The sequence below is a fragment of the Vidua chalybeata genome, chromosome 24 (assembly GCF_026979565.1).
Source record: "Vidua chalybeata isolate OUT-0048 chromosome 24, bVidCha1 merged haplotype, whole genome shotgun sequence".
Taxonomy (NCBI): Eukaryota; Metazoa; Chordata; class Aves; order Passeriformes; family Viduidae; genus Vidua; species Vidua chalybeata.
Window position 1 is genome coordinate 3,272,405 of NC_071553.1, and position 25,998 is coordinate 3,298,402.

Here is a 25,998-nt window from a genome sequence, read left to right on the forward strand (position 1 = left end):
ACAGCTCAAGTTTGAATTGTTTTAAAAACCCACATCATTTAGGAGCAATAAAAGACCTCTTAGAGGGAAACAGCCCTTTTTTTGCTGCCTCTGCCACGTGCTCCACATTCCTGTGAAAACCCAAGGAAAAGTCACCAACTTACCTCAACTTCCCCCGTTTCGTTTTCCTTCAGCACAAAGCTCAGCACATCGGTGTCAGGGCCTGCCAGCAGCCGCAGGTACAGGGGGTACTCGGTGAGAGGGAGCTTCTGGAAGAGCACTGCAAGGACAGCAGACACCCCCAGTGAGATCAGGCCTGCCAGGGCACAGGGAAGCTCAGGGGATCAGCTGGAGCATGGAAAAGGATGCTCAGGATCACAGGGCTGAGTCTCTTATCACAGATTCACAACGATCCCTGTAAGGTCTCAGGTGCTTTCAGCCCCTTCTGAAATCATAATTCCCTGTTAACCTAAGCAGCATCACCTCCTGTGGGGGTCTGGCCGTTGATTCACCTGGATTTAGGTTTTGCCTGCCTCACACCCCAGTGACACCAACCAGAAGCCAAACTCAGCACCCCAGGCAGAGCTGCCAGGCCCTGAACTCACCTTGCCCATCTTTCCTCATCTCCTTGAAAAGTGCAAACTTCTGGGGGTTATCCACCACCATGAACTTCTTCAGGAGCCCCTGGATCACCTCGCTCACCGTGGTGGTGCTGCTGATGTGCAGCTGCTTGATGGCATCCAGGGGCAGGTAGAAGGAGGTCCTCTTGTCCGTCATCTCGGCCAGGTTCACCTCCTTGAGGGCATCATAGATGGACTGGGGCCGGATCCCGGCGGGCACCGTCACGGGGCGCCGCAGCTTCAGGTGCACCTTGATGAACCCCGTGTAGGTCCCGTCGTCGTTCTGGGGCAAAGCACACAGGGGTCAGGCTCCAGGCAGCTTTTCCAGCTCCTTTTCCACCACAAGAGGCTGGTCTGCAGCGTGGGGTGACAGCAGGAGCTGCCCCCGCTCCGGGACTTCCAGCGTTTCTCATTAATCATGGCAAAAATACCCAGTAATTTCGGGACAGTCGCTGCTGATTTTCTCTTGGTAGTGACTCATCCCTTCCTCTCGCCTGTGGGATCTTGTTTTATTTCAAACCAGCCCTGCTACGAGGCAGTTATGGAAATTCCATTGCATGGAATTTGTAGTTGCACTTAGTATGGATTTGAAACCCCTGGTTCAGCAGGATGTCCCAGACTTATGTTTTATACCCCATTTAAGGGATTCTCACATCTCCATGTAACAATTAATCCCTGGACATCAGCTGATCCCACCACAGGTCTCTTACCCCACCCTCAGCTCCACAAAAATGCAGGAATCAGGAGAAGAGCCTGGCTCTGCACAGTGCACCCAGCAAGCCTGGCAGTGGTGAGGGCAGAGCTTCTCTCTCTAGAAAGGTTTTGTGTTCCTAAAGCCCCTTCCAACAGCTCACAGCCCCGGTCCCACCGTGACTCATCCCCACGGGGGCTCATCCATCTGGGACAAGGCTTTGTGGCAACTCTTGCCAGAGATCAGTGCCAGCAGGAAGGGATGGAGGCAGGGAAGGGTTACCTGGAGTGGCAGTGACCCTGGGAAGCCCAGCAGGAGGAAAAGCAGCTTGCCAGCCACCCTCACCCCAGTGACACCTTCCCCACAGGCTGGCCTCGTGCAGAGCCCACAGGAACCAGCACCAGTCTCTGTGTGTGAGGGGAAACCATCCCAGTACGTACCAGTTTCATCAGCAGGCAGTTGGTGACCTTTGCATTGTACTTTTCAATCTTCTGTTTGATCTCCTGGACGGTTGGAGGCTCAGGTTTTTCTTCTTCTACCGTTTGTGTCACATTCTGCAATCAGAAGAGTGGGGCTTTAGCTGCTTTGTGTGTTGGGTAATGCTCCATCTGTTCAGCTCCTGAAAGCAGGAAGGGATCCTGCTCAGATCCTGAGCACTGATGACGCAGGTGGGGACGGTCCCGAATGTGCAGGGCGCCACACCCCAGCCCCAAACCACCTCTGACACCAGTGACAGGCAGTGGAGGGCAACACAAAATGCACCACTTGGTGGCACGGAGCAGGAAAGCATCCCAGTACAAATCCAACCTTTAAAACCCACTTTCAAAGCAAAGCCACCTGCACCTGAGAGCATCTATTTCTTTTTTTGCAATGCAAGAAAAAAAAAATCCCACCCTATTTCCAGTATTCACAGCTCTGACTCCCCAGAACCCAAGCAGCTTCCAGTGGGTTCACCCAGGCACAACCTGGAGTTGAATCTCTCACTGCTCTTGTCCAAAGCTTGGGAAATTACAGCTCAGAGCAATAAAAGCACACGAGCAGCAGGCTGGCTGTGTGACTGATAATAAATCAGGCACTGCAGGACCAGTCCAGGCATCCCAGCCCGTGTCAGGAACTGCTCAGTGTCTGCCTGGGCTCCCCCAGGGGGGGACAGAGGCTGCTGCTTGCCCAGGTTTGGGGGAATTTCCTCCAAAACCAACGTAGGTGGGCTCTACCTGAAGGCCAGCCATGGAAATGTCACTAATGAATAATCACAGAACCACTAAAGTCAGAAATGATCTCTGAGATCGAGTCCAGCTGTCAACACAGCACCATTAACCATGTCCCCAGGTGTCACATCCACGGCCTTTTGAACGCTTCCCGGGATGGTGATTCCACCTTTTCCCCTTTTCATGAAGAAATTTTCACTCCTATCCAGTCCAACCTCCCCTGGCTCCCCTCCAGCCAGGAGGGCAGGTGTCCTCTACAGTACTGCCTGCTTTATCTGCTCAATCTGCAGCAAACAAGCCTCTGTGTGTCTTGGGCAATGCTCATCGGGCTGGATCTCCCTGCTCAGAGCTCTGCTGCCTTCCCAGAACTCACCACCTTCCCTGGGAATGCATTTTGCCCAGATTTTATGTGGGCTTGCTCAGAAGTTGGCATTAGCAGGGAGCAGAAAGCGTGAAGGGATGTGCCATCAAGGCTGGGAAGGCTCAGAATGAAAACTGTAACCTCTGAGAAGGAAAAAAAAAGGGAGAAAAAAGGCAGCTTGGGGAGCAGAGCTTGTCTCTTCCCAGGCAGCCCCAGAGCACACAGGACAAGGATGCAGCAAGCTGTAAATAAGCCAATATTGCCCAAGGCTACCCATGGTATTTCTTTCAGGAGGAGAATCAAGCAGAGGACAAACCGAAACCCTGCTTGCAATCTGGCAAGGCAGCTGCAGCGCTGGGACTGGGCAGCCCTGGATTCATTGAGGCCATTCCCCAGTGACAGCTCAGGATTTCTCCATTTCCACCCCAGAGCAGCAAACAGGTCGAGACCTCTGGGACCCCTCCCCCATGGAGCAGGCACCCAGGGGACAGCAGTGACACTGGGGTGCAGCCTCCTTGGACACTCCAAGAGAGGGAGGGGGGCTTTAAACAGGGGCATGGAGTGACAGGACAAGGGGTGATGGCTTTGAACCAAAAGAGAGGAGATTTACATGAGATATCGGGAAGAAATCCTTCCCCGGGGGGGTGGGCAGGCCCTGGCACAGGGTGCCCAGAGCAGCTGTGGCTGTCCCATCCCTGGCAGTGCCCAAGGCCAGGCTGGAGCACCCTGGGACAGTGGAAGGTGCCCCTGCCCACTGCAGGGGTGGGACTGGATGAGGTTCCCTCCCCCTAAGCATTTTAGGTTCCTTCCCACCCAAAGCATTCTCTGACAATAAAAGCAGAGCTTGCCTGGGTTACTTGAGAACTGCACATAAATATTCCTTTATCAGAACTCCCCAGTCTGTCAGAGTCCTTTGGCTCACGCTGCACCAAGTCTTGGCCACACACAGGTGCTGGACTGGCAGGGGAGTCTTTAAAAATCATCTTTAGAAACCATGCCAAGGGTTGAGATTTTGAAAGTAGCATGATGGAAAAGGAAAAAAAAAAAAAAGAAAAACAACAAAAGAACCACATCCCTTCCCTATAAGTTAACAGAAGATAAACTCTCAGAAACCATGCACTTCCTCATGTCACCCATGTCACAGCACTGAGACAGGCACAGCTGTGCTGCCCCTCACCAGGGCTGGCCCCACCCCAGCCACGCAGTGAGGGAGGGCAGGGAACCCCCGGGACTGTCCCCTCCTGCACACAGAGAGTTGGAGCTGCAGAGCTGAGGGCACCACAACATCATCCATGGCACAAACACAGCCCAGCACAGAGAGAGTCCATCCATCCATCATCCATCCATCCATCCTTCATCCATCCATGGATCCATCCATCCATCATCCATCCATCCATCATTCATCCATCCATCCATCCATCATTCATCCATGGATCCATCCATCCATCCATCCATGGATCCATCCCTCATCCATCCATCCATCCATCCATCCCATCCATCCATCCATCCATCCATCCATCCATCCATCCTCATCCATCCATCCATCCATCCATCCATCATCCATCCATCCATCATCATCCATCCATCCATCCCTCCCTCCCTCCCTCCCTCCCTCCCTCATCCATCCATCCATGGATCCATCCATCCCTCCATGGAAAAGCAAACCCAGCACTCTGCCTGTCCCTGTCACTGCAGTTTGCCTCTCCCCAGGAGGGCAGGTCCCTCCCCTGGTGTGACATGGTGACATTCCCAGCCGAGGGACAGTGCCAGCAATTAAGAGCCTGGGAGCAGCTGGGTTTCCATGGAGGGACACGGCACAGCAGGGCAGCAGGAGCCCCAGGGCCTCACAGCAGGCACACAGCACACGAGGAGGGTTTTGGCTTCCAAGAAACCCAAAGCACTCCCAGCAGGAGGGGGCCTGGCTCAGGAGCACGTCACCGATGTCACACGGTGTCACTGATGTCACTGATGATGTCACACGATGTCACTGCACACTCCAGCACTGCCAGCTGTGGGTCCTGCCTTCCCCACACTGGGCAGCTCAGGGGTACCTGCAGCCTGCCCAGCCCCCTGCCAGCTCCCCTTCCTCCCACTGCAGGGAAAGAAAGTTTTGATAATTTCTTTCATGCATCCACCCCAGCATGGGCACAGTGACAGGACAGTGTCCTGATGAAACCTGGGGACACACAGTGAAATCATGGGAGGAAAATGAAGGCAAACTCCAGCCAGCTGTCCCAGAGGATCCAGAGTGGGGCCACCGCAGCTCCAGGAGCTGTTTAGGGATGGGAGAGCCCATAAGGGCACTGCGGATCCAAGGGCTCAACCCTTTACCTCTTCTTGCCACTCAAGTGATGCTCAGGCCAGGCAACACCACGAGCAAGAACCACCCATCCATCCCAACCCTGCACACAAAGATATTCTGCTTTTCTGCTTCCAGACCCAAACCAGCCCAGCAGCACCAGTCCTGTGGTGCAGGAGCCCTGGGAAGAGCAGCCACAGCCTGGGAAGAGAAGCCCTGCTCCTCCTGCAGTGCATGACCAGATCAGCCACTTCTTGCTCCTCACAAATCAACCCCAACCTCCGGTTGTGCAAAGTTTCTGGTGCAGAATCTGCAATTCTGCCTAAAGGAAGAAAAACAGAAGCTTTTAACCATAAACCGTTGCCACATTTCCTGTTGTACAGGGGCAGGATGAAACGAGCTGGTAACAAAACCTCATCTCTGATCTGCACCTCAGCCCTGCTGGGCCTGCAGCTCTCCTGCATGGAAAACAGGCATGGGCCAGCTCAGGCAGCCTCGGGGACCACCTGGGCAGTGCCTCAGCACAGGACACCGGTGTGGCAGCCAGAAGATGGGCACAGACACTGGTGTGGCAGCCAGAGGCACGGGCATGGGACATTGGTGTGGCAGCCAGAGGCACGGGCATGGGACATTGGTGTGGCAGCCAGAGGGACAGGCACAGGACATTGGTGTGGCAGCCAGAGGGACGGGACAGGACATTGGTGTGGCAGCCAGAAGATGGGCACAGACACTGGTGTGGCAGCCAGAGGCACGGGCATGGGACATCGGTGTGGCAGCCAGAGGGACGGGCATGGGACATCGGTGTGGCAGCCAGAGGGACAGGCAAAGGACATTGGTGTGGCAGCAGAGGATGGGCACAGGACATCAGTGTGGCAGGCAGAAGATGGGCACAGGACATCAGTGTGGCAGCCAGAGGGACAGTCACAGGACATTGGTGTGGCAGCAGAGGATGGGCACAGCACATTGGTGTGGCAGCAGAGGATGGGCAGAGGACATTGGTGTGGCAGCCTGAGGGATGGGCACAGCACATTGGTGTGGCAGCCAGAGGGACGGGCACAGGACATTGGTGTGCCAGCCAGAGGAACAGTCACAGGACATTGGTGTGGCAGCAGAGGATGGGCACAGGACATCGGTTGGCAGCAGAGGATGGGCACAGGACATTGGTGTGGCAGCCAGAGGGACAGGCACAGGACACTGGTGTGGCAGGCAGAAGAACGGGCACATTCCCGGTGCCACCCTCCTGTGTGACCAGCAGGAAAACCACGGGCAGCCCGGGGCTGCCAGGAGGGCTCCCTGCCTGCCCCATGGCAATCCTGCACACAGCTCTTGAACAGAAGTGAAACACGCTGGCAGCTCGCTGGCCTCGCCCAGACTCGGCAGGTGGAGGGTTGGCCAGCCCTGGGACACTGCCATGAGCCAGCTGGCGGGCAGGGGTGGCTGCAGTGACACAGGGACACCCAGGCTGCCAGGACAGTCTGGACACGGGGATTTGGGACATCCAGAGCAGTGCAGGACCCGCCTGTGCCCTCCCCCTGCCCTCCACAGCCCACATTGCTGCTCAGCTGTAAGAAATCCCGATTGTAAGGAATGATGGAGCCGCAGCTGGCACTTGGGCTAATGCTCCACGGGACAAAGGCTGCCCGCACGAAGGCAGGACCGGGACCGTGGCGCACAAAGCCCACGGCCCGGGGCTGGGCAGCGTTCTCCACCCGGCCCCCTCTGTGCAAGCCAGCACTCAGCTAATGAGCTGTAAACTCCTGCCAGGCTTTTATGGACAACCCCGCGGCCATCGAGCTGATGGTGACAACTCCCAAAGGGATTCTAAGCCAAGAGAGGCAACAAGGAAACATCCTGTGACAGATATTGTCATTTACAATGGATGCCAGGAGAAACACACCCCACATTCAAAGAGCACCCTCTGTACAGCCTCTCACCTTCTCAAGTCAACTCCCAACTTAAAAACCTTTTAAAAGCAGCTGAGGCAGCAGATTTTGGGAATAACATCTCCAGGTGGGACCCAGGAACTGTCCCACCACAGCCCCACCACAGGAGCTGCTGTATGGTCACAGCCTGGAGGAGCAGCAGCTCAGGAACTGTGGGAAAGCAGCAGAGGCAGAAAGTCTGAGTGTGGTGGACACTCCCTGCAGCCCCAGGGCCACCTCCCTGGAGCCCCAGGGCCACCATCCCTGCAGCCCCAGGGCCACCATCCCTGCAGCTCTGGGGACACCATCCCTGCAGCCCCAGGGCCACCATCCCTGCAGCCCCAGGGCCACCATCCCTGCAGCCTCAGGGCCGCCATCCCTGCAGCCCCAGGGCTGCCATCCCTGCCTCTCACCCCCAGCCAGTTCTCCTCCTGAGCTCTCTCATTAATGAATTTGAAGAGCAGAGCTCTGGGGATGGATCTGGCCCAGCATCACCACATTCTTGGCACTCTGATCTCAGGCAGGAGTGGCCAAGTTCTCCCTGGTGAGCTCGGGCTCGGCTCCATCCCCGTTTCCATCAGCCAGGCTGGGACAACTCGCATTCCCAAACCCACGGCCCAGGCTCTCCCTTTGGCTCCTTGTTCAGACTGCAGGAGCATTTCAGAGACCTCCTCTGAAGGGATTTTATGAGCTGGGCCACCAATCCTCAATTTTTCTGCTCATTAAGGAAATATTTGTCTTAAAACAGCAGAAAACAAAGCCTGGAGAAGCACATCTGAGTGTCCCTGGCTGTGGAGCTGCAACTCAGATCAGCATCACCTGTGACCACAAACACAGCCCAGCACAAAGGACTGGAAATAAATGTGAATGCTCCAGATTTGAGTCAGAAATGTGAGAACCAACAGCTCAGATCTGTAAATCCAGCTGCAGCAGAGAGTGGTGGCAGCTCGGGGACACTGGGGACAGGGCTGTCACCAGAGCTGGGACATCTCTGCTCTCACAGAGCTCTCTATCCCTGCACAACACCCAACACTTCCCCTTCAACACCCACCCCCAGGGCTCACAGCACTAAATTGGGAAAGGATCCACTGCTCCAGCACAGACAGGCAGGGGCGAGAATCATAGAAGAGATCTGGACCAAAAAAAGAACCCAAGAAACCTTAAATACCCCCAGCATTTCCCTCCCTTTGAGAAATGCAGATGAGGTGCTGTGGTTTACTTTGGGGTTCAGAGGAAAAGGCAGCAGACAGGAGAGCAGGGGAGAGGGATGGCTGCTGCATTTCAGAGAGGTTAGAGCAAGTGAAGACGGGCTCAGTGTTTTGATTGCCATGGAGATTTCACTTAGAAACCGATTTTCCTGCCACATCTCAGCTCAGCACTGAGAGCTGACAAGGTCCTCACAGGGAGCTGCATCTCAGGGGGGTCCAGGCTGGAGCTGCTCTGCATTGCAGCAGGCTGGCCATGCCCAGGCTGCCCACCCAGCCCCAGCTGGTTCCCTGCACCCCACAAACCTGCCCTGAGCACCAGCCAGCTCTGGGATTATGGGGCAAGGCTGGGTTCATCCAGCCTTGCTTGGGTTCTGCCCCTCCTGTGCTTCCCATCCCTGGACATTCCCTTGCCCCCTTCCCTCTCACTCATCAGCCACTGATGCAGGACTCCAAGAGCAATTTTGCAGAGTTTTAAGCAATCAGGCAGAAGCCACTGAAGCCATTCAGCTGGAGAGGCCCAAAAATGCAAAGTAATGGATCTCCAGGGATGAGGTCACATCTGAGATCTAAACCAGCTCTTTGCTAATGAAGAGTGATTTTGCTGATGGTTCTGAAAATAAAAAGGAATTACAGCATTCCTAGAAAGAGGCTCTTCAGACTAATACAGTAGTTTCAATCAGAAAAATGGTTTCTGTAATCCTAAAATCCAATCCCACTCCAGTAAGTGCCATGCAGTGGCCTGTGTGTCCCCTCCTACCCACCCACACCTCCTTTCGTCCCCAGAGATGTTTCCTGTGTCTTTCAGGACCTGTATCCCTAAGTTATCCATATTTATCTTCCTCCTGCCCAGAGCAGGCCCTGCCCTGCTGCCAGCCCTGCCCTGGGCTCAGGAATCACTCCAGGGCACCCCAGGATGGACAATCAGCACCACGCCCAAACACATCCACCAGCATAACTCACTCTGGGGTCTCAGCTGATGTTTTCACCCTGTGGCCAGGAGCAGGTGGTGAAAAACAGAGCTGTTGTCACTACAGCTCTTGCAGGACTGGAAATGTTCCACATTCAATAATTACCACTTTAATAAGGTGTCAAGTTAAAAAGAGAGGACAGGGACTGAATCAAAATCCAAGAGAGATGTCAACCACCTCCTCAGTGTCCACCACCACCTCTTCCTCCTGCAGGACCTGCACCACCACCAACCCCAAACAAGCCATGAACCCTCCCAGAATCTTCCTCCACCAAGGCCAGAGCGTGTTTTCCACCTCAGTGAGAATCCACCTCCTCACACAGGCCCATTACACAACACCAGTTGGGCTCAGCAGTACGTTTAGTGCGTGTGGGTTTTGTTTTTTTTTTTCTTTTTTTCATGCACAGGAACCATTTCCTCCCCACAACACCAAACCCCTGAAAGTCTCCATCTTCTCTGGCAGCCTGAGCTCTGCCACCCACACTGGTCACATCCAGGTGAGGAGTTGGGCAAAAAGGGGCTGCAGCAGCCCCTGACCCCTCTGAGAGGGAGAAACCCCAAACAGCAACAGCCCCAGGCTGATTTCCAGAGGTCCCCCAGGATCTGCAGTGCCCTGGCTCAAACACAGCAGCTCTGGCTGCACCAGCACCCCAATCTCCTCCATCTCCTACACAAATGAATCATCAAATGACATTTAAAAACCAGCAGTACGTGTCGGTTAATCATAGTGAGAGGGAGCTGCTGGCTAGCGGGGAATATCCCATCTTAAACCATTTCTGCAGGGAAATCCAATAAAATTCCCAGCTGACTGAAGCTCCCCCTCCAGAGCAGCCCCCCTGCCCAAGGAGAGCCCTTGGAGCTGCTGCAGGAAGCTGAACCCCAAAGCACCTGCTGAGAGTCGCAGCTCTGCAGCCTCAGGTGCAAATACAGCAGAGGCTGAACAGGAGCACGTCGGTGCTGGTGGTTTTACAGGAAGATTTTAAGTGGAAAAAGCTGCTCCCTGGGCCAGATTTGATCTCTGGGTGCTGCAGGGCTCTCGTTCCCATGTGAAACTCCCACTTCTGCAGCAGCACCTTCTCCTTTTATGCTCAGCTCTAGCTGGGGCCCCAAAGTTCATTACAAGGATCTAAATTTTTTTTAATAGACATTGAGAAACAGTGTTTTCAACGTTGTCAACGTGTTGTCAACGTTGCTGAGACACAAATCTCATGCTGGGTGAAACACTGCCCAGCCAAACCCTCTGTCCTTCTCCAAGGCAGGCACACACAGCCCCAGGCTCCCAGAAAAGGACCACGTTCATCACCGTGTTGATCAGCTCACAGATTAATTCTGCCCTGAACTTTCCCATCCACCCCAGAGGTGCAATTTTCACCCACGACGCAGATTCTGCAAGGCCAAAGCACATCTCTCCGCCGGGGAGCCTGACCCGTGGCTGACAGCTGCCTAGAAAGGATTTCACCTAAAGCCGAAAAATCACACCGAGAGCCGGCTCCTCCGGCGTGGATCCCCGGGCAACGGGGAAACCCGGCGTGGAAAAGGCTGAGAAAAACCCGCAGCGGTGCAGACCCCGCAGAGGAGAGGGCAGAAGCCCCTCGTGGCCGGCAGCTCTGCCCTGACCCCTGCCCCGGCTCATTTTTGGCGGCACCCGCAGCCAAACGTGCGGCAGCCCCGGCATCCCCCAGCGCTGCGCACGAGTTGCGTTACCTTGGCAGGGACCTTGCTCTGCGCGCTGCGGAAGAACGAGGTTTTGGCCGTGAAAAAGCAATCCTCGAGGTCTTCATCCAAGCTGCAGTAGCCGCTGCTCATGCTGCTGCCGATGGTCATGGGAGCCGGGCAGAGGCGAGGGGCTGCGGGCGAGCCGGGGGGCTCGGGGGGCCGGCGACCATCGGGGTCCCCGCTGCGGCTCCGGCGAGCCCCGCGCTCACATCCCCGGCTCGCCGCTTATCTGCAGTAGCTCCTTCTGCTCATCCTGCCCAGCTATTCCTGCTTCCCAGGCAGCCGTGCCGGGTAACCCTTCCCTTGCCTCGCCTCCTGCACCCGCCTCCCTGCGCAGCGGCGCTGGGGCAGCATGGAAGGGGCAGAGCTCCCGGTTCGCTGCCGCTCCGCTCGCCGCTCCCGGGGGTGCCCGCGCAGCAGCAGCAGCAGCAGCAGCATCGCCTCCCCTTCCTGCCCTCGCCTCGCACTGCCGCAGCCCGGCCACTTCCTCTTGCAGAGTTTCTCGCCCCGCTCGCAGCCGAGGTGCTGGGCTTGGCCCTGGCCCCTGGGGACCCCTGGCAGCACCTCGGAGAGCCAAAACGCGCTGCCACGGGGGGCTGCGGGCTGCTCCGTGCCTGCTGGAGCATCCCCGGGAGCTGCCGTGGCACCACCTGAGGGAATCGGGGTGGTGGGGAAGGGGGGAGGCAGCTCAGACCCTCTCGTGGTGCCAGGAGCCCCTGGCCATCACAAATGGGTGCCTCTCCGTGCTGCAGCTGATTTCAGAGCAGCAGGAGTAATTTCAGCACCCAGACTGAGGCAGCTTCGACTGCAGCCCAGGAAAAAGCTTCAGCTCCTGGGTGCTGCTTTTACAGCAGCCGTGACCTTCCTGCTTGGTGGAGATCACAGGCATTTGTGGGGCTGGGCAGGGGAAGGGCTCTGCTCCCCACAGGATGCCACAGGCAGGGGCACCTTCCACTGTCCCAGGCTGCTCCAAACCCCGTCCAGCCTGGCCTTGGACATCCCAGGGATCCAGGGGCAGCCACAGCTGCTCTGGGCACCCTGTGCCAGGGCCTGCCCACCCTCACAGGGAGGAATTTCTTCCCAGTATCTCAACTTGCTCCTCCAGGGCTCCAAGACCTTCCCACAAGCCACCATCCAGCACCAAAACCTCTCCTCCTGACAGATTGCAGATGTTGCTCCAAACCCTTCCAGCTGTATCTGTTGAAGAACTTCAATTGCTACAAAGCTTAGAGAGCTCCGTGCCCACCACAGCAGCATCCCGTGAATACAAATGGGGATGTAGATGGAAAGACTGGCAACATCTGCATCTCAGAAAGAGGAAGGCAAGGATCCAAGTGCCTTATTTACAGAGGGAATAAATAAGCCACGTTCTTACGGCAGCAGCGCGTTCCTGCAGCAGCACAGCCCCCTCTGCTCCACAGGGATAAATTTAGAGGAGAAAGAGCCTTAAATTGAGCATGTGCAACACCAGCAGAACGTGAGGGTTGGGAGCAGCAGGACTGGGGTCTTCTGTGAAGCCTTAGCCCAGAAGTTTCCCAGTGGAACCAGGGTGCAACCTCTGGATTCTCCAAGAATCCCTCATTTATTCCCTGCAGCCCACCTGCTTGGGACATCAGCTCCATAAAAAAACACAACAAAGCCAAATAAACCAAAGAGCTTTGACCCCTTTGTTCGGCAGCAGCTCCACGTAATGGTTACCTGCACATCAGCCCCCCAAATCCCCACTGAGCCCGTGCCCTGCACCAGTTCACAGCACACAACCAGCCCTGCCAGGTCCAGGGAGCAGACTCCTGGTGCTGCCAAGACCAGCAGAGGTTTTTGGCAGCTTCAGCAGGGTCTGGATGTCACTCTGGGAGGCTGATCTGGGACCCAAATGTAAAACACTCCTAAATACTTAACTGGATCAAAGCCCAATTTATTAATGCTTGGTATTACATGGTAACAGTCCTTAAATAGGTGATATTAAAATAGTTATTTCTCTGATGGTTCCACTTCGCTTAATTTTGATAATATGAATTAATGACTTCCAATTATGCCAGCTATTTAATTCTTGTTGTGTGTTTTCAGGCCTCTTTCCCTCCTGCCAGTGTATTCAGGCATCCTGTTAATCTCCTATTGGAATATTGACATAATTTTCCCTCCATCTTCCTCCTTTCCAGCAGCAAAACCTGCCTGACCAACAGAAACCCTCCAGGAACTTGGCTGCGTGCTCAGATCAAGCAAACCTGGCGATGATTTTTCCCTGATTACCCATTATCCATAAGGAATATGGAGCTTTCCTGCAGCCATTTACCCTCATTAACCCTCAGATCAGCCCCCACAGCCCCAGCACAGTGACCCCAGGCAGGGCTTTGCTGCCCTGAGGATTCCGAGGTGCAATCCCCAGCCGGGCCTTTGGGATGGGCTGATGGATTTCTGCCTGCTGCTGGAATTGCAGAGACACTTTGGTTTCCTTGGCACAGGATGCCTCCCCTCCCCAGGGTGACACCAGGGCCGTGGCAGGGTGATGGATGGCCACGAAGCACAGGCTCCCTGTTTGTTATTAGGCCCATCAATAACCCTGGCTGGGGTGATGGCCCTGAAGATGAAACGAGCCTTTCTCATTTTTTCCCAAGAGCCCAGCATTGCTGGGGGAAGCCCAGTGACATCCAAAGGAGAGGTAACCACACACAAATTTACCTTCAAACACCTGGAGTGGAGAACCCACTCTGAGCCCTTTTGTAATGCATTACTTAAGGAGATCAATCCCATCCCACTTCAGATCCCTCCTGATCATTTTATTCTGAGCAGCAGCTGCCCAGCAAAGGATGGATGAAAACCAAACCCCACACACCAAACAGAAACCCTACGTTTGCCTTTGGAAAAGTGCAAGTGCAAAAGTTCTGCACGAGCACATCAGGGTCCTCCACAAAGAGGGGCATAAACAGGGGGTTGTAATGAGGGAGACAATACACAATCACAGAATCATCAAGGCTGGAAAAGCCCTTTGACTGAATCCCACCACACCCACCAGGCCAGATCACAAAGAGCCACATCCACTCATGTTTTGAACACTTGGAGGCCTGGTGACTCCACCACCTCCCTGCAGAGCTGTTCCAAACATTTCCAAAATGTTTGAAAAGGCTCCATCCCAGCCACATCCACTCCGGGCAGGTCTCCCAGCCATGCCTTAAGCTTCTCCCATCTCATCCTCCCTGCTGAGAGCCTCCCTGGCCCTGCAACCTGTGCCACCCACGCAGGAGCCCCAGACACTGCAGGACCCCGGGGGGATTAAAGCAAAGCTGAGCCTTCCGGACTAAGCCTGGGATTACTGCAGGTCCTAACAGGGATTGAAGAGTCTCCATCCCCCGGGACTACTGAAACTCTCAAAGCAAGGCTGGCAGCCAGCACTCCTTGGAGATCCACGCTCGTGCCCTGGGAAATGCATCTCAGCTGCCGATGGCCAGGCACTGTGCACCCCGTGCTGGGACAATCAATCCCCAAACCCATCCCAAGAGTGGCACTGGCACTTGGCCCGTGTGGGGCTTGGTGCCACGGCAGGTGACAGCAGCTCAGGTGACAGCAGCTCAGCTAATAGCGACGCTTTACAGAATCACAGAATCATGAGGTTGGAAGAGACCTCTAAGATCATCAGGTCCAACCTATGCCCTCACACCTCAACTAGAGCACAGCACCAAGTGCCATGTCCAGTCTTTTTTTAACACATCCAGAGATGGTGATTCCACCACCTCCCTGGGAAGACAATTCCAGTACTTTATTATTCTTTTGGTGAAAATTTTTTTCCTAATATCCAACCTGTGCCTTCCCTGACGTCACTTGAGGCTGTGTCCTCTTGTTCTGTCAGTTTGAACACGACAAGAGCTCCACACGCACCTCTGCAGGGAGGGAGGGAGGAGGGCGATGCCCACGTTGCCAACCTCCTCCTGCCACTCCACACCCACCCAGGCAGGGCACACGCTCCCGGGCTGCAGGTGACACCTCGGTGACACCTCAGTGACACTCAGGGCTGAGCTCTGAGGAGCGTTCCCTCCTGGAAAACCCCCTGGGAGCAGGAAATCAGCTCTCTGCAGGTCACCACGGGGCTGTGCCCCCCCAGAGACCCCTCCCCACGTACCTGGCTGCAGGGTGGCACGAAGGTGCTCTCTGGGGACAGCTGGCTCTGGCACTGGCCCGGCCGGCGACAATCCAGCTGGATGAGGCTGCAGCACTCCTGGTGACACGTGTACCTGCAGTCTGCAGGGACAGAAAGGACAGCGTGAGGCACCCGGTGAGCGTGAGCTGCCGCTGGGGCTGGGGGACACTGCGGGGAGCACGGAAGGGACTGGATTGCAGTAGGGGGATTCCAGAATGGGCAGAGCTGGAGCGGGCTCGTGTCACCTTTAACACACGTGTCCCCTTTAACACACGTGTCCCCTTTAACACACGTGTTCCTTTTAACACACGTGTCCCTTTTAACACACGTGTCCCTTTGACACACGTGTCCCTGTTCAGGCACATGTCCCCTTTAACACACATGTCCCCTTTAACACACGTGTCCCTTTAACACACGTGTCCCCTTTAACACACGCGTCCCTTTTAACACACGTGTTCCTTTTAACACACGGGTCTCTTTAACACACAGGTCCCTTTTAACACACGTGTCCCCTTTAACACACGTGTCCTTTTAACTCACGTGTCCCCTTTAACACACGTGTCCCTTTAACACACAGGTCCCGGTTCAGGCACATATCCCCTTTAACATGTGTCCCTTTAACACACATGTCCCTTTAATACACGTGTCCCTTTGACACACATGTCCCCTTTAACACACATGTCCCCTTTAACAAACATGTCCCTTTTGACACATACATCCCTTTTAACACATGTCCCCTTTAACACACATGTCCCTTTTAACACACATGTCCCCTTTAACATGTGTCCCTTTAACACACATGTCCCTTTAACACACGTGTCCCTTTAACACATGTGTCCCCTTTAACACACGTGTCTCTTTAACACACGTGTCCCCTTTAACACACATGTCCCTTTGACACACGCGTCCCTTTGACACACGTGTCTCTTTAACACACATGTTCCCTTTGACACACATGTCCCCTTTGACACACGTGTCCCTTTGACACACGTGTCCCTTTGACACACGTGTCCCCGTTCAGGCACATGTCCCCTTTAACACACATGTTCCCTTTGACACACGTGTCCCTTTGACACACGTGTCCCTTTGACACACGTGTCCCTTTGACACACGTGTCCCCGTTCAGGCTCATATCCCCTTTAACACACATGTTCCCTTTGACACACGTGTCCCTTTGACACACGTGTCCCCGTTCAGGCACATGTCCCCTTTAACACACATGTTCCCTTTGACACACGTGTCCCTTTGACACACGTGTCCCTTTGACACACGTGTCCCTTTAACACACGTGTCCCCGTTCAGGCTCATATCCCCTTTGACACACATGTCCCCTTTGACACACGTGTCCCTTTGACACACGTGTCCCCGTTCAGGCACATGTCCCCTTTAACACACATGTTCCCTTTGACACACGTGTCCCTTTGACACACGTGTCCCTTTAACACACGTGTCCCCGTTCAGGCTCATATCCCCTTTGACACACATGTCCCCTTTGACACACGTGTCCCTTTGACACACGTGTCCCCGTTCAGGCACATGTCCCCTTTAACACACATGTTCCCTTTGACACACGTGTCCCTTTGACACACGTGTCCCTTTGACACACGTGTCCCTTTGACACACATGTCCCCGTTCAGGCACATGTCCCCTTTAACACACATGTTCCCTTTGACACACGTGTCCCTTTGACACACGTGTCCCCGTTCAGGCTCACCCCTGCCGGTGAGGAGAGGCACCAGAAGGCCTCACGCAGAGCCCGAGCCGCTCCCACGCCTCTCCCCATGCAGAGCTCTGCTCGGCTCCTGGGTGCAGCGCAGCAGCACGAGCCGCGTTCCTGCAGCGTGCCCCGCTGCCTCCCGGACACAAAGAGGATGGGAAATCCTCAGAGCGCACCGAAGCTCTGCTCCTGGCAGGTGCCACCTGCAGCAACAGCCTGGCCAGTGCACGGGGAAAGGATCCTGCACCTCCTGTCGGGCTATAGCCTTTCCTGACCCACAGATGGGGCACCTGAGAGGTGTTTTAAAACTTTTATTCCATTTGCAGTCTCATGGGAAGGGTGAGGCAATGCAGGTGTTAAAATTCACACCATCACAATCAGAAGCCAACTATTTCCTGCTTACAAAACACTATAAACATTTCTTGGCCTATCAGCTTTTACCTCACTGTGCTATAAATACCTTAAAACTAATTATCTAAAATTACTCCTCATAAATCTTACTACTTAAGTAAGACTTAAGTAGTTTTATGATATAGTAGGACCATATATTTCATAGTTCTATTTCTCTAAAATATCTAGCCCTATTTGTCAAGCTATCCTTTGAAATTTATTTCTAGTTCAATTTCTCTCTCAACAATGTTTGTCTTATTCTATAACATTTCTAAGTCAACATTTTTTATCTCAGAGTTTACCTACAGATACACACTATGTGAACTTTTTGTTAAACTCTGAAATTTTTTCTATAAATCCATTTCCCACAACCTCGCACCGCTGGGAAGTACCTTTGTACTGGACAGATGTCAGACTGTTTCAGGTCACTAAATATCACAGAAGGGTTTGGGTTGGGAGGGACATTAAAGATCATCCAGTTCCACCGTCCCAGGCTGCTCCCAGCCCTGTCCAGCCTGGCCTTGGGCACTGCCAGGGATCCAGGGGCAGCCCCAGCTGCTCTGGGCCCGGGCCTGACACGAGAACTTCAGCTGTGGTGACAGAGGCGTGGACGTGCCAGCAGCCCCAGATCCACCCCTGCAGAGGCAGGGACACATCCCAGCCCAGCAGAGGCTGACACCTCCTGTCCCCAGGTGCACCAAGGCATTCCTGTAGCTGCTTGCTTTGGATGCTGACCCAGTGCCAGACATTAACCCGTTCATGCACGGACCAGCTTTAACCCCTTCAGGCACAGGGTCCTGCTCACCCCCAGCTGCAGGGGGGGCACGTTTGGCACAGCCACCTCCAGTTATCCCAAATTCGTGGCCATCGCTCCTGCAACCCCCAACTCCTCCAGACCCTCCTGGCTGCAGTGAACAACCTGCTTCCACTTTAACGGCCCACCTGAGCCTTTTAATTTTTAACTGCCGTACAAACACCCCTAAATTTACTTTCTACACTGCCCAAAATTCCAGAGCGGTCACCAACCTGGAAAAAAATAATTATATCCTAAAAGCAAGGCAAGAGAGTTGGCTCAGAGAGGGGTGTGAGTGCCTGTCCCTGCACCAGCCCCATGGCCTTGCTAAGAGCCACTGAACTTTTATTTTAAATACACATCTTTTTTCTCTTTCCTTTTCTTTTTTTTTTTTTTTTTTTTTTTTTTTTTTTTTTTTTTTTTTTTTTTTTTTTCTGTAGCATTTGGGTCATTGATTTTGAATGTCTGGCCCTTGCAGGAAAGCAAAGGAATATCCCATGTTTGCTCTGGAAACTGATTTCTGCTCAGCTCTGGTGAATTCTCCAGGGCCTGAGAATGAATGAGAGGAGCTGAAGCACTGCTGGGAGCTGGTGCCTGAGGGGGGAAACATCAATCTCCAGGGGGAACAGGGAAATCATTTATCATTTAACATTCATCTGGCGTGAGCTGTCTGTCATCCTCCTCTTCCAAGTCAGTTGTCTCAAGTAAGCCTGGGGGAAAAGCAGGGAGATTCGGCTTTTTTTTTTTTTTTTTTTTTTTTTTTTTTTAATTAGAGATAAGCTGCAGTTACACAGTAATTTAATGCATGACCTTTCCAGCAACTGGAACAGCCTTTTCATGGGCGACATTGGCCAAGTCTTTGCTGGAGCTGCCAGCTGGAGAATGCTCCAGCTGTGGCTTCACCTGAGCATCTGCCACCACCACAACGTCCCCTCTGCCCACGTGGGCCCTGATTTTTACATTTGGGCAGCTCCAGCAGGAGGGGCAAAGGCAGCCAAAGGTCTGACACAGGTAATTTGCACCACAGAAATGCCAATTCCTAAAGCACTTCCTCCGGGTCAGGCCCATTGTGGCATTTCTTTGTGGGATTAAAGTGTGACACCTCCTTAGTCACCGTCACCTATTAACAGACCTAATCACTGGGGATCCGCTGGGAAACGCTAATTTTAGAAGCCCTGCACAGCTTTAGGAAGCAGGCACGTGACCAGTTTGCCAAGAGGAGCAGGATGCCTCCACTTAGGCTTTAAGATAATTTCCATTCCAGTCAAACAATGGAGCACTTGGAAATGGAGTTTCTTTAAAAAAAAAAAAAGAGAAAAAGGAAGTTCATGATACTGTGAAAAGCTTTGGTGGCTGAAGGGAATTTCCCTTTCTCCACAGGTAAAGTCACTCAGGGGGATAAAATGGGCAAACCAGTCCCATATAAATGCCCATCTCAGTGCCTAAACACAGGACTGCAGTCCTAGAATGGTTTGGGTTGGAAGGGACCTTAAAGTTCCTCTATCCCAGGCGGCTCCAGCCTGGCCTGGGACACTTCCAGGGATGTGCCAGGGCCTCCCCACCCTCCCAGGGAAGTTTCTCCAGTCATTCTGCCCACCCCAGTGCTCCCATTCCCACCCCCAGGGTACCACAGACCCCAGGGGCACCTTCCAGCTCGACCTGACCCGAGTGGGAATGGGGACAGGAGGAGAAGGAGGCTCCACAGGTGTCTGGGAGCTGGGACAACGAGGCAGGAGGGAGATTTCCTCCATCCAAACTCTGGAATCCTGCAGGGGCTCACACAGCCCCACGTGCAGGCTGCACCTGAGGTTGGATTTTGCAAGCCTGAGGTGCTCCTCCCGTGCCTGACGTCACTGGGGTGACCTCAGGGGTGGCAGCAGGATGTGGCCCTGTGGCACCAGGACAGCAGGAGGCTCAGAAGGGGTGGGGCAGGACCTGTGGCACCAGCACCCACCGAGCAAGCCCAGGGAAGGGTCTCAGTCCTCCTGCAACCCCCCAGGACACTGCTCCAGCCCGGCCCTGCAGCTCCATCACTGCAGTCTCATCTTGCCAGTTTTAGCTCCAAACCAGATGGTTTGGGTTCATTTGTTGGCAAACACTGGTCAGCCCCAGGGGCTGTTTCTGTGTGTCCAGAGCAGACGAGGCGCCCTCGGTGACAGCCACCCCTCTGCGAGGTCCCTGTGTCACTGCAGCCTCTGGCAGTGACAGATGTGTCACCCCAGCTGCTGGCAGCTGCTCTGGAGCCATTATTTAACAAAACCCAAACCTCCCTTCGCAGTGGCAGGTGGGACAGCACCCTGTGCTCCTGCCAGAGGAGCCGGAGGAGAAGGTGAAGCCACCTGGTGCCACAGGTGTGGTGCCAGCCCCGCGCCCACCCAGGCAGGATCCCAGTGGCCAGGCAAACCCCACACCCCAAAAACCCAGCCAAAAACCCCAAAGCCCAGCAGCACCTACCTGGAACCAGCAACACCTCCCTGCTGGGCCTCCTCGGCAGGCGCAGTCCCGTGAAGCAGGGCTTGGCTTTGGGGAAATGCCTGAAGATTTTACGGATTCTCTTTGTTACAAGCCCAAAACAAGCGGCTGCTCCCGCCTTCCCGCCCGTCATCCTCGGGAGAGGAGGCCAGGAGCTCTCCAGGCACGTTCCAGCCCCGAATGCTCTGGGATACAGCAGGCACTGGAGCAAGTTGTGTCTGCTCCCACGAGAGGCCTTTTCCCCCACGGAGATAAAGCCCTGACATTGTCCATTTACAACCTGCTGCCATCTGACAGGTTGGGTTATTTATTTATTTTTCTGAGCAGGGAGCGCAGCTTGGGGCTCGTGCATCTCCTGTAAGCCATGGAAAACTTTCTATTTCTGGGGCTTTTTGCTTGATAAGATAAAATAACCCAACGGAAGAGATTAGAGAGAGAAAGCGCAGGACTCGGCCGTGTGCTGGGAGGTCTCTTCCCGGCATCCTCCCTTCTCTCTTTGCTGCTTTTCTCCACAGTCTTTTAAAGTTTGAGGCATAAAAAAGCCCCCAGTGTTTAATCGAAGGCTAAAGGAACACACTGGGATTAACTACATTTATAATATTGATTTAAACTCTGCACACAGTTAAGAGAGGCTTGTAGAGACTTTCACAGCATCCATGAAAATCAGGATCAGTATTCTAAGGAGGGAGAGTGACTTTTTAGTGATAGGACAAGGGAGATGGTTTTAAACTAAAAGAGGAGAGATTTAGATGAAATACTGGGCAGGAATTGTTCCCTGTGAGGGTGGGCAGGCCCTGGCACAGGGTGCCCAGAGCAGCTGTGGCTGCCCCTGGATCCCTGGCAGTGCCCAAGGCCAGGCTGGATGGGGCTGGGAGCAGCCTGGGACGGTGGAAGGTGTCCCTGCCATGGCAGGGGTGAGATGGGATGAGTTTTGAGGTCCTTCCCACCCAAACCATTCCACGGTGGATCAATTACAGCTGTACCAGGTGTGAAGTGACGGGGTGGGACACAAACACCAGTTTAACAATGCCCCTGAAATCTGCCACTTTGTACCCACTCCCCGAGCCCTCCCTGCTCAGGACCCCTCTCACAAACAGCATCCAGCACCCTGCACGACACAGGGAGAGACAAAGATGGAATTCAGCCATCCAAACCCCACCCCGAGCAGCAAAAGCTCTGAGCTCTCTCAGGGAGCTTTCCCAGAGAGCCCCCGCGCACCTCCCTCCTTCCCACAGCCAGACCAGCAAACTCCACCGAGCTTCCCTGGGACGAAGCAGAGGGAGAAGCCCAAAAACCAACCTGCAAGGTGAGGGCTGCAGCCTCGGCTGGCGTCTCTCTCCATAAACCCTTCCCAAGGCACCGAACTGGAACGCAGCAGGAAACATGACCCTGGGAGACCTGAGGCAGCCCAGGAGCCTGTCCCACGGCTCTGGGCAGGTCCCCGTCCCTCCCCACAGCTCCATCCCCTCCCAGGAGAGCACGCCCTGCCTGGGGGAGCCGCGGTGGGCGGGAGGCACCCCCGGACCCCACCCCGTCCTCAGCCGAGCCCGGCAGCACCCGCCCGGCAAACGCCATCCCCACCTGGCCGAGCCACCTGGCAGCAGGAAAAGCTTCAGGAATCTGCCTGGATCAGCTAAATGGGACAGAAATGCAAAGTGGTGCGGGTCCTGTCGGCGATTATTGTTTACAGTGGCGACGCTGAGTGTGGGAGGATGTGGTGGCAGGGGAGGCACAAAAAGCACCGTGCTCAGAGCAGCAGTGTGTGAGCAGAGCCTCGGCCAGGCCGGGCTGGGCTCGGTGAAGGGCTCGGTACAGAACTCGTTATCTTAAGCAAACGGCTCCTTGAGAACCGGCAGCGTTAGAACTGAAGTTTGCTCTACAGATGAGAAAGGAAATGGTGTTTGACCAAGTGCCTCCTTAAGGAAACGGGGGCTGATTCAGCGCAGAGCCTGAGCACAGATCGAGCTGCTCGGCGAGATCGGGGCGGCTCCAGAGCAGAGGCACAAAGCCCAGCCGGGTGCCGAGGTGCTTTGCTCAGCTGGATCTGTGTCGCAAGACCTGCGGATCAAAAGCTGGCTCCAGGTGTGACAGCCTTTGCAGAGGTGCTGGACACGCTCTGAGGTTTCCCTCCAGGGCTGCCCCTCGCCAGCCCTGCCCACAGGGCAGCACGGGCAGCCGGGGTGCTTTCCTTGCAAGGAAACCCTTCAGCCACTAGTGTGCTATTTTATCAACAGGAACATCAAAATACTTGATTTTCGGTTATCAGAGACACCAAGAGCCAGGGAAGCACTCGAGCCATTCCCACCCGGTGTCCACCCAACCCTTCCCACCAGGAAGCTGCCCCAGCTCCGAGCCCAGCCTGGTTTCTGTGCTGTCCCAAAGGCTGACAGAACACTCAGAGGGCTTTGAAGCCTCCTGAGTCACCAGGACACCCCACAACTGCACCCAAACACCCCACAGCACCTCTGCACCCTGCTCCTCCCTGCTGGGAAACGCTGGAAACGCTTTTCCCTGCAGGAAAAGCTGTCCCCCAGCAGCAGGACAGACATTTACACCCCACACGGAGATGAATTACTTCACTACAGACAGCTCCGAGAGGTGCCAGCAGCACAAAGCCACACGCATTAGGCAGGAGCTGTTCAAGGCACAGCTACTCCTCCTGCCCAAACGCATTCCCTCCAAGGCTGGAAACCAGGATTTTCAGGGAATTCCAGTAGGATTCGCTCCCGAATTGCCACCTCCCCATCCTTTCACGCTGACACCAGTGGGAGCAGGATGCGGGATGTCTGTCCTGCACAGAGCCTGGAACATTCCAAATAAAAGCAGGGGGAAAAAGGCTCCCGTGCCTCGAGCAACATCTGCATCAGCCCCAGCTGCAGCACCCGCGGGCAGGACCTGGGTTAAAATCAGAGAAAGTCCCCCTGAACCTCCTTTTTTCCAGAGTGAGCAGTAAATAATTACAATAATAAATAAATAAATAAATAAATAAATAAATGTCCCTTTCTCACTTTACTAAACACAGCCAGATCTGACGTAAATAAAAATAGGCCAGAACTGTACCAACAAAAACCTGGGTATCCTCAGGCTGCAAGTCAAAAGCAAACACGCAGCAGCTCTGCATCAGAAAGAAAAAAATAAATGTTCACCGAAGGGGGAGAGCACGCCCCGTCTGCAGCTCTCAGGCATTTTTAATGGGAATCACTATTGGGATGACAGGGAATGCAGATATGAGTGTCCCTCCCCCCCATCCCGGTTGTTTGGGGAGTTTTTGAGGCAGAACTACTCCCACAGTCTGCATAATTCTCTGAAATGAAAAGGGAAATGGAGTTATTTAAAATGTGTTTCAATATAAGTATGGAAAACATCCTGCCAGAGGAGAAGTCCCTCAAAACAGCTATTTATGCAGCATTTCGCAACACCACAAAATTCTGTGAGTTTCTACTTAAAGTCAGGATTTCAAAGCACACAAACCAGGACCTCACCTCGCACCTGACCCCAGCTTCCAGGGGCTGGTGAAAAAGCCTCGACAAAGATTTTTCCCTCAAATAAACCTCATTTCTCTTAAACTCGGTATTTCTTTAAGCACGCTCATTCACACATTTCCTGCTGCATGCCAGGAGCACCCAGCCCCGGGGAATCACCTGGCCCTCAGCAGCTTTTGAGGGAATTAATCAGGAATGCCAGGCAGAAAGCAAAGGTGCACCTTAGAAATCAGATTTACCTCCCCCTCCTTCCGCCAAGGTGCCAGCCCCGGCGTGTCCCCGCGTCACGTCGTGGTGGCGGCTGGGTTACATTTAATTAACAGCAGTCATTAGGGCTAAACCCTAATGCGCTGCAGCAGGGCCATATGGTGCTGCTGCCTCTCCCGACCGCCCTCCATCCCAAACGGCACCGGGAGGCACCGGCGAGAGCCCTGCCCGCCCCGCAAATCCCCAGCAGAAACATTTCATGGGTTCGTGATCTAAGGAAAGCCGAGCTGGGCACCAGAACTGGCTGAGCCAGGCACTAATTGCCCCGGTGGGGCTGGTGCCTGGCACAGCCCTCCCAAACAACCCCAAAAATGAGCAGCGACGCGTCCCCCGCCCCCAGCCCGCGGAGGGACGCGGCTCAGTCCCAAATTAGCACCGGCACCACCTCCCTGCCCTCCACACCCACACCGAGGGCACCCTCACGGGTACAGGTGATGTTGTGGGCACAAACCTGCAGGGAACGGCATCAGCAACAACACCTTCTGCCAAAAATCGAGAGGCTCAGCTGACCCCGACCAGGAAATATTCAAGGCCCTCAAGCCCCAGCAGCTGCATCCCAAAAGAGTTTCTCCCAGCCTGAGGGACTGAGCCGGGCAGGAGCGGTTTCACAGCCAGCAGGGCTCAAATCCCAAAGTTATCAGTGACACAGCTTTGCTAAAACCTCTTTGTTTCCCCTCCCGCAACACTTAACACGGGTCACACCTCGCCAGGGAGTGGGAGCAGCAGCCGGGACAGGGGACGCGGCGCGGGTGTCACCGCACAGCCCCAGCTGGGTCCCCTCGGGTCCCTCGGGCCCCTTCCCACACAGGGGAAGGATGAATCTCTCCTGCAGAGCGCGAGCAGCAGCAGCGCAGCACGGATCCCTCATCAGGAACATTGGCACAAGCTCCCTCACCCAGGGGTTTGGGCAGAGCTTCAGGCAAAATTACGAATTCTAGAGGACTTTACCCCTCGCTGTAAAGCTTTACATACACGAACCCTTCCCTGCTCACCGCGAGCTGCTGATGCCAACCCCGCCCATGAGCCGATCGTCTCCTCTTTCCTGGAAAAGCTTCATTTTCCAAACCCGCCCGGCAGCACCGCACCCACACCCGGAGACCCCGGCCCGGCCCCTCCCGACGCGCAGCGCCCCGGGACCCCCCAGGGCAGCCGGGGGGACCCGGCAGGTCCCAAACCGGACCCGAGGGGAGCAGAGCTGGGGGGAAAGGGTGGGAGAGGGTCCGGGGGGGGCAGAGTCCGGGCAGGGTAAGGGATGCGGGCAGGGCAGGGGTGCGGGACAGCGAGGGGCAGGCAGGGCACAGGCAGGGGACAGCGAGGGGCAGGCAGGGGACAGGCAGGGGACAGCGAGGGGCAGGCAGGGGACAGCGAGGGGCAGCGAGGGGCAGGCAGGGGACAGCGAGGGGACAGCGAGGGGCAGGCAGGGGACGGGCAGGGGCCAGCACTCACAGTCGCAGCGCAGGGCGCGCTCCCGCACCGCCTCCCCGCACAGGTCGCACCACTCCTGGCGCGGCAGCCGCGGGGCGAAGCGGTGGCCGCGGCCGCGCTCGGGGGGCTCCCGCGGCGCCTCGAAGATGTTCCGCACGTCGGGCAGCAGCCGCGAGGCTCCCCCGCGCCGCCGCAGCCGCCGCGCAGCCCGGGCCCCGCCGGGGCTCCCCGGGGAGCGGCCGCCCGTCGGCGCGGGGGTCGCGGCGGGGCCCGGCGGCCGCCGGCGCATGGAGCCGGGCGCGGGGGGCGGCAGCGGGCGGGGGCACGGCCACACGGCCGGGGATGCCAT

General features: G+C 55.3%; 1 protein-coding gene across 3 annotated transcripts in view; it reads right to left on the reverse strand.

Annotated features, from left to right (window-relative positions):
* The window catches only part of RASSF5 (Ras association domain family member 5), a 29,415-nt gene extending 3,417 nt beyond the window's left edge, over positions 1-25,998 (reverse strand). Inside the window, exons 1-5 of one of the 3 annotated variants that reach the window (XM_053963723.1) lie at positions 25,671-25,998; positions 15,086-15,204; positions 1,731-1,844; positions 585-882; positions 144-259 (exon numbers count right to left, since the gene is read on the reverse strand). In XM_053963723.1, coding sequence (XP_053819698.1) covers positions 144-259; positions 585-882; positions 1,731-1,844; positions 15,086-15,204; positions 25,671-25,998 — 975 coding nt within the window. Of the gene's footprint in view, positions 1-143; positions 260-584; positions 883-1,730; positions 1,845-10,959; positions 11,304-15,085; positions 15,205-20,457; positions 20,609-25,670 lie in introns of those variants that run through there. The other 2 variants (XM_053963725.1, XM_053963724.1) reach the window with 2 other exon arrangements.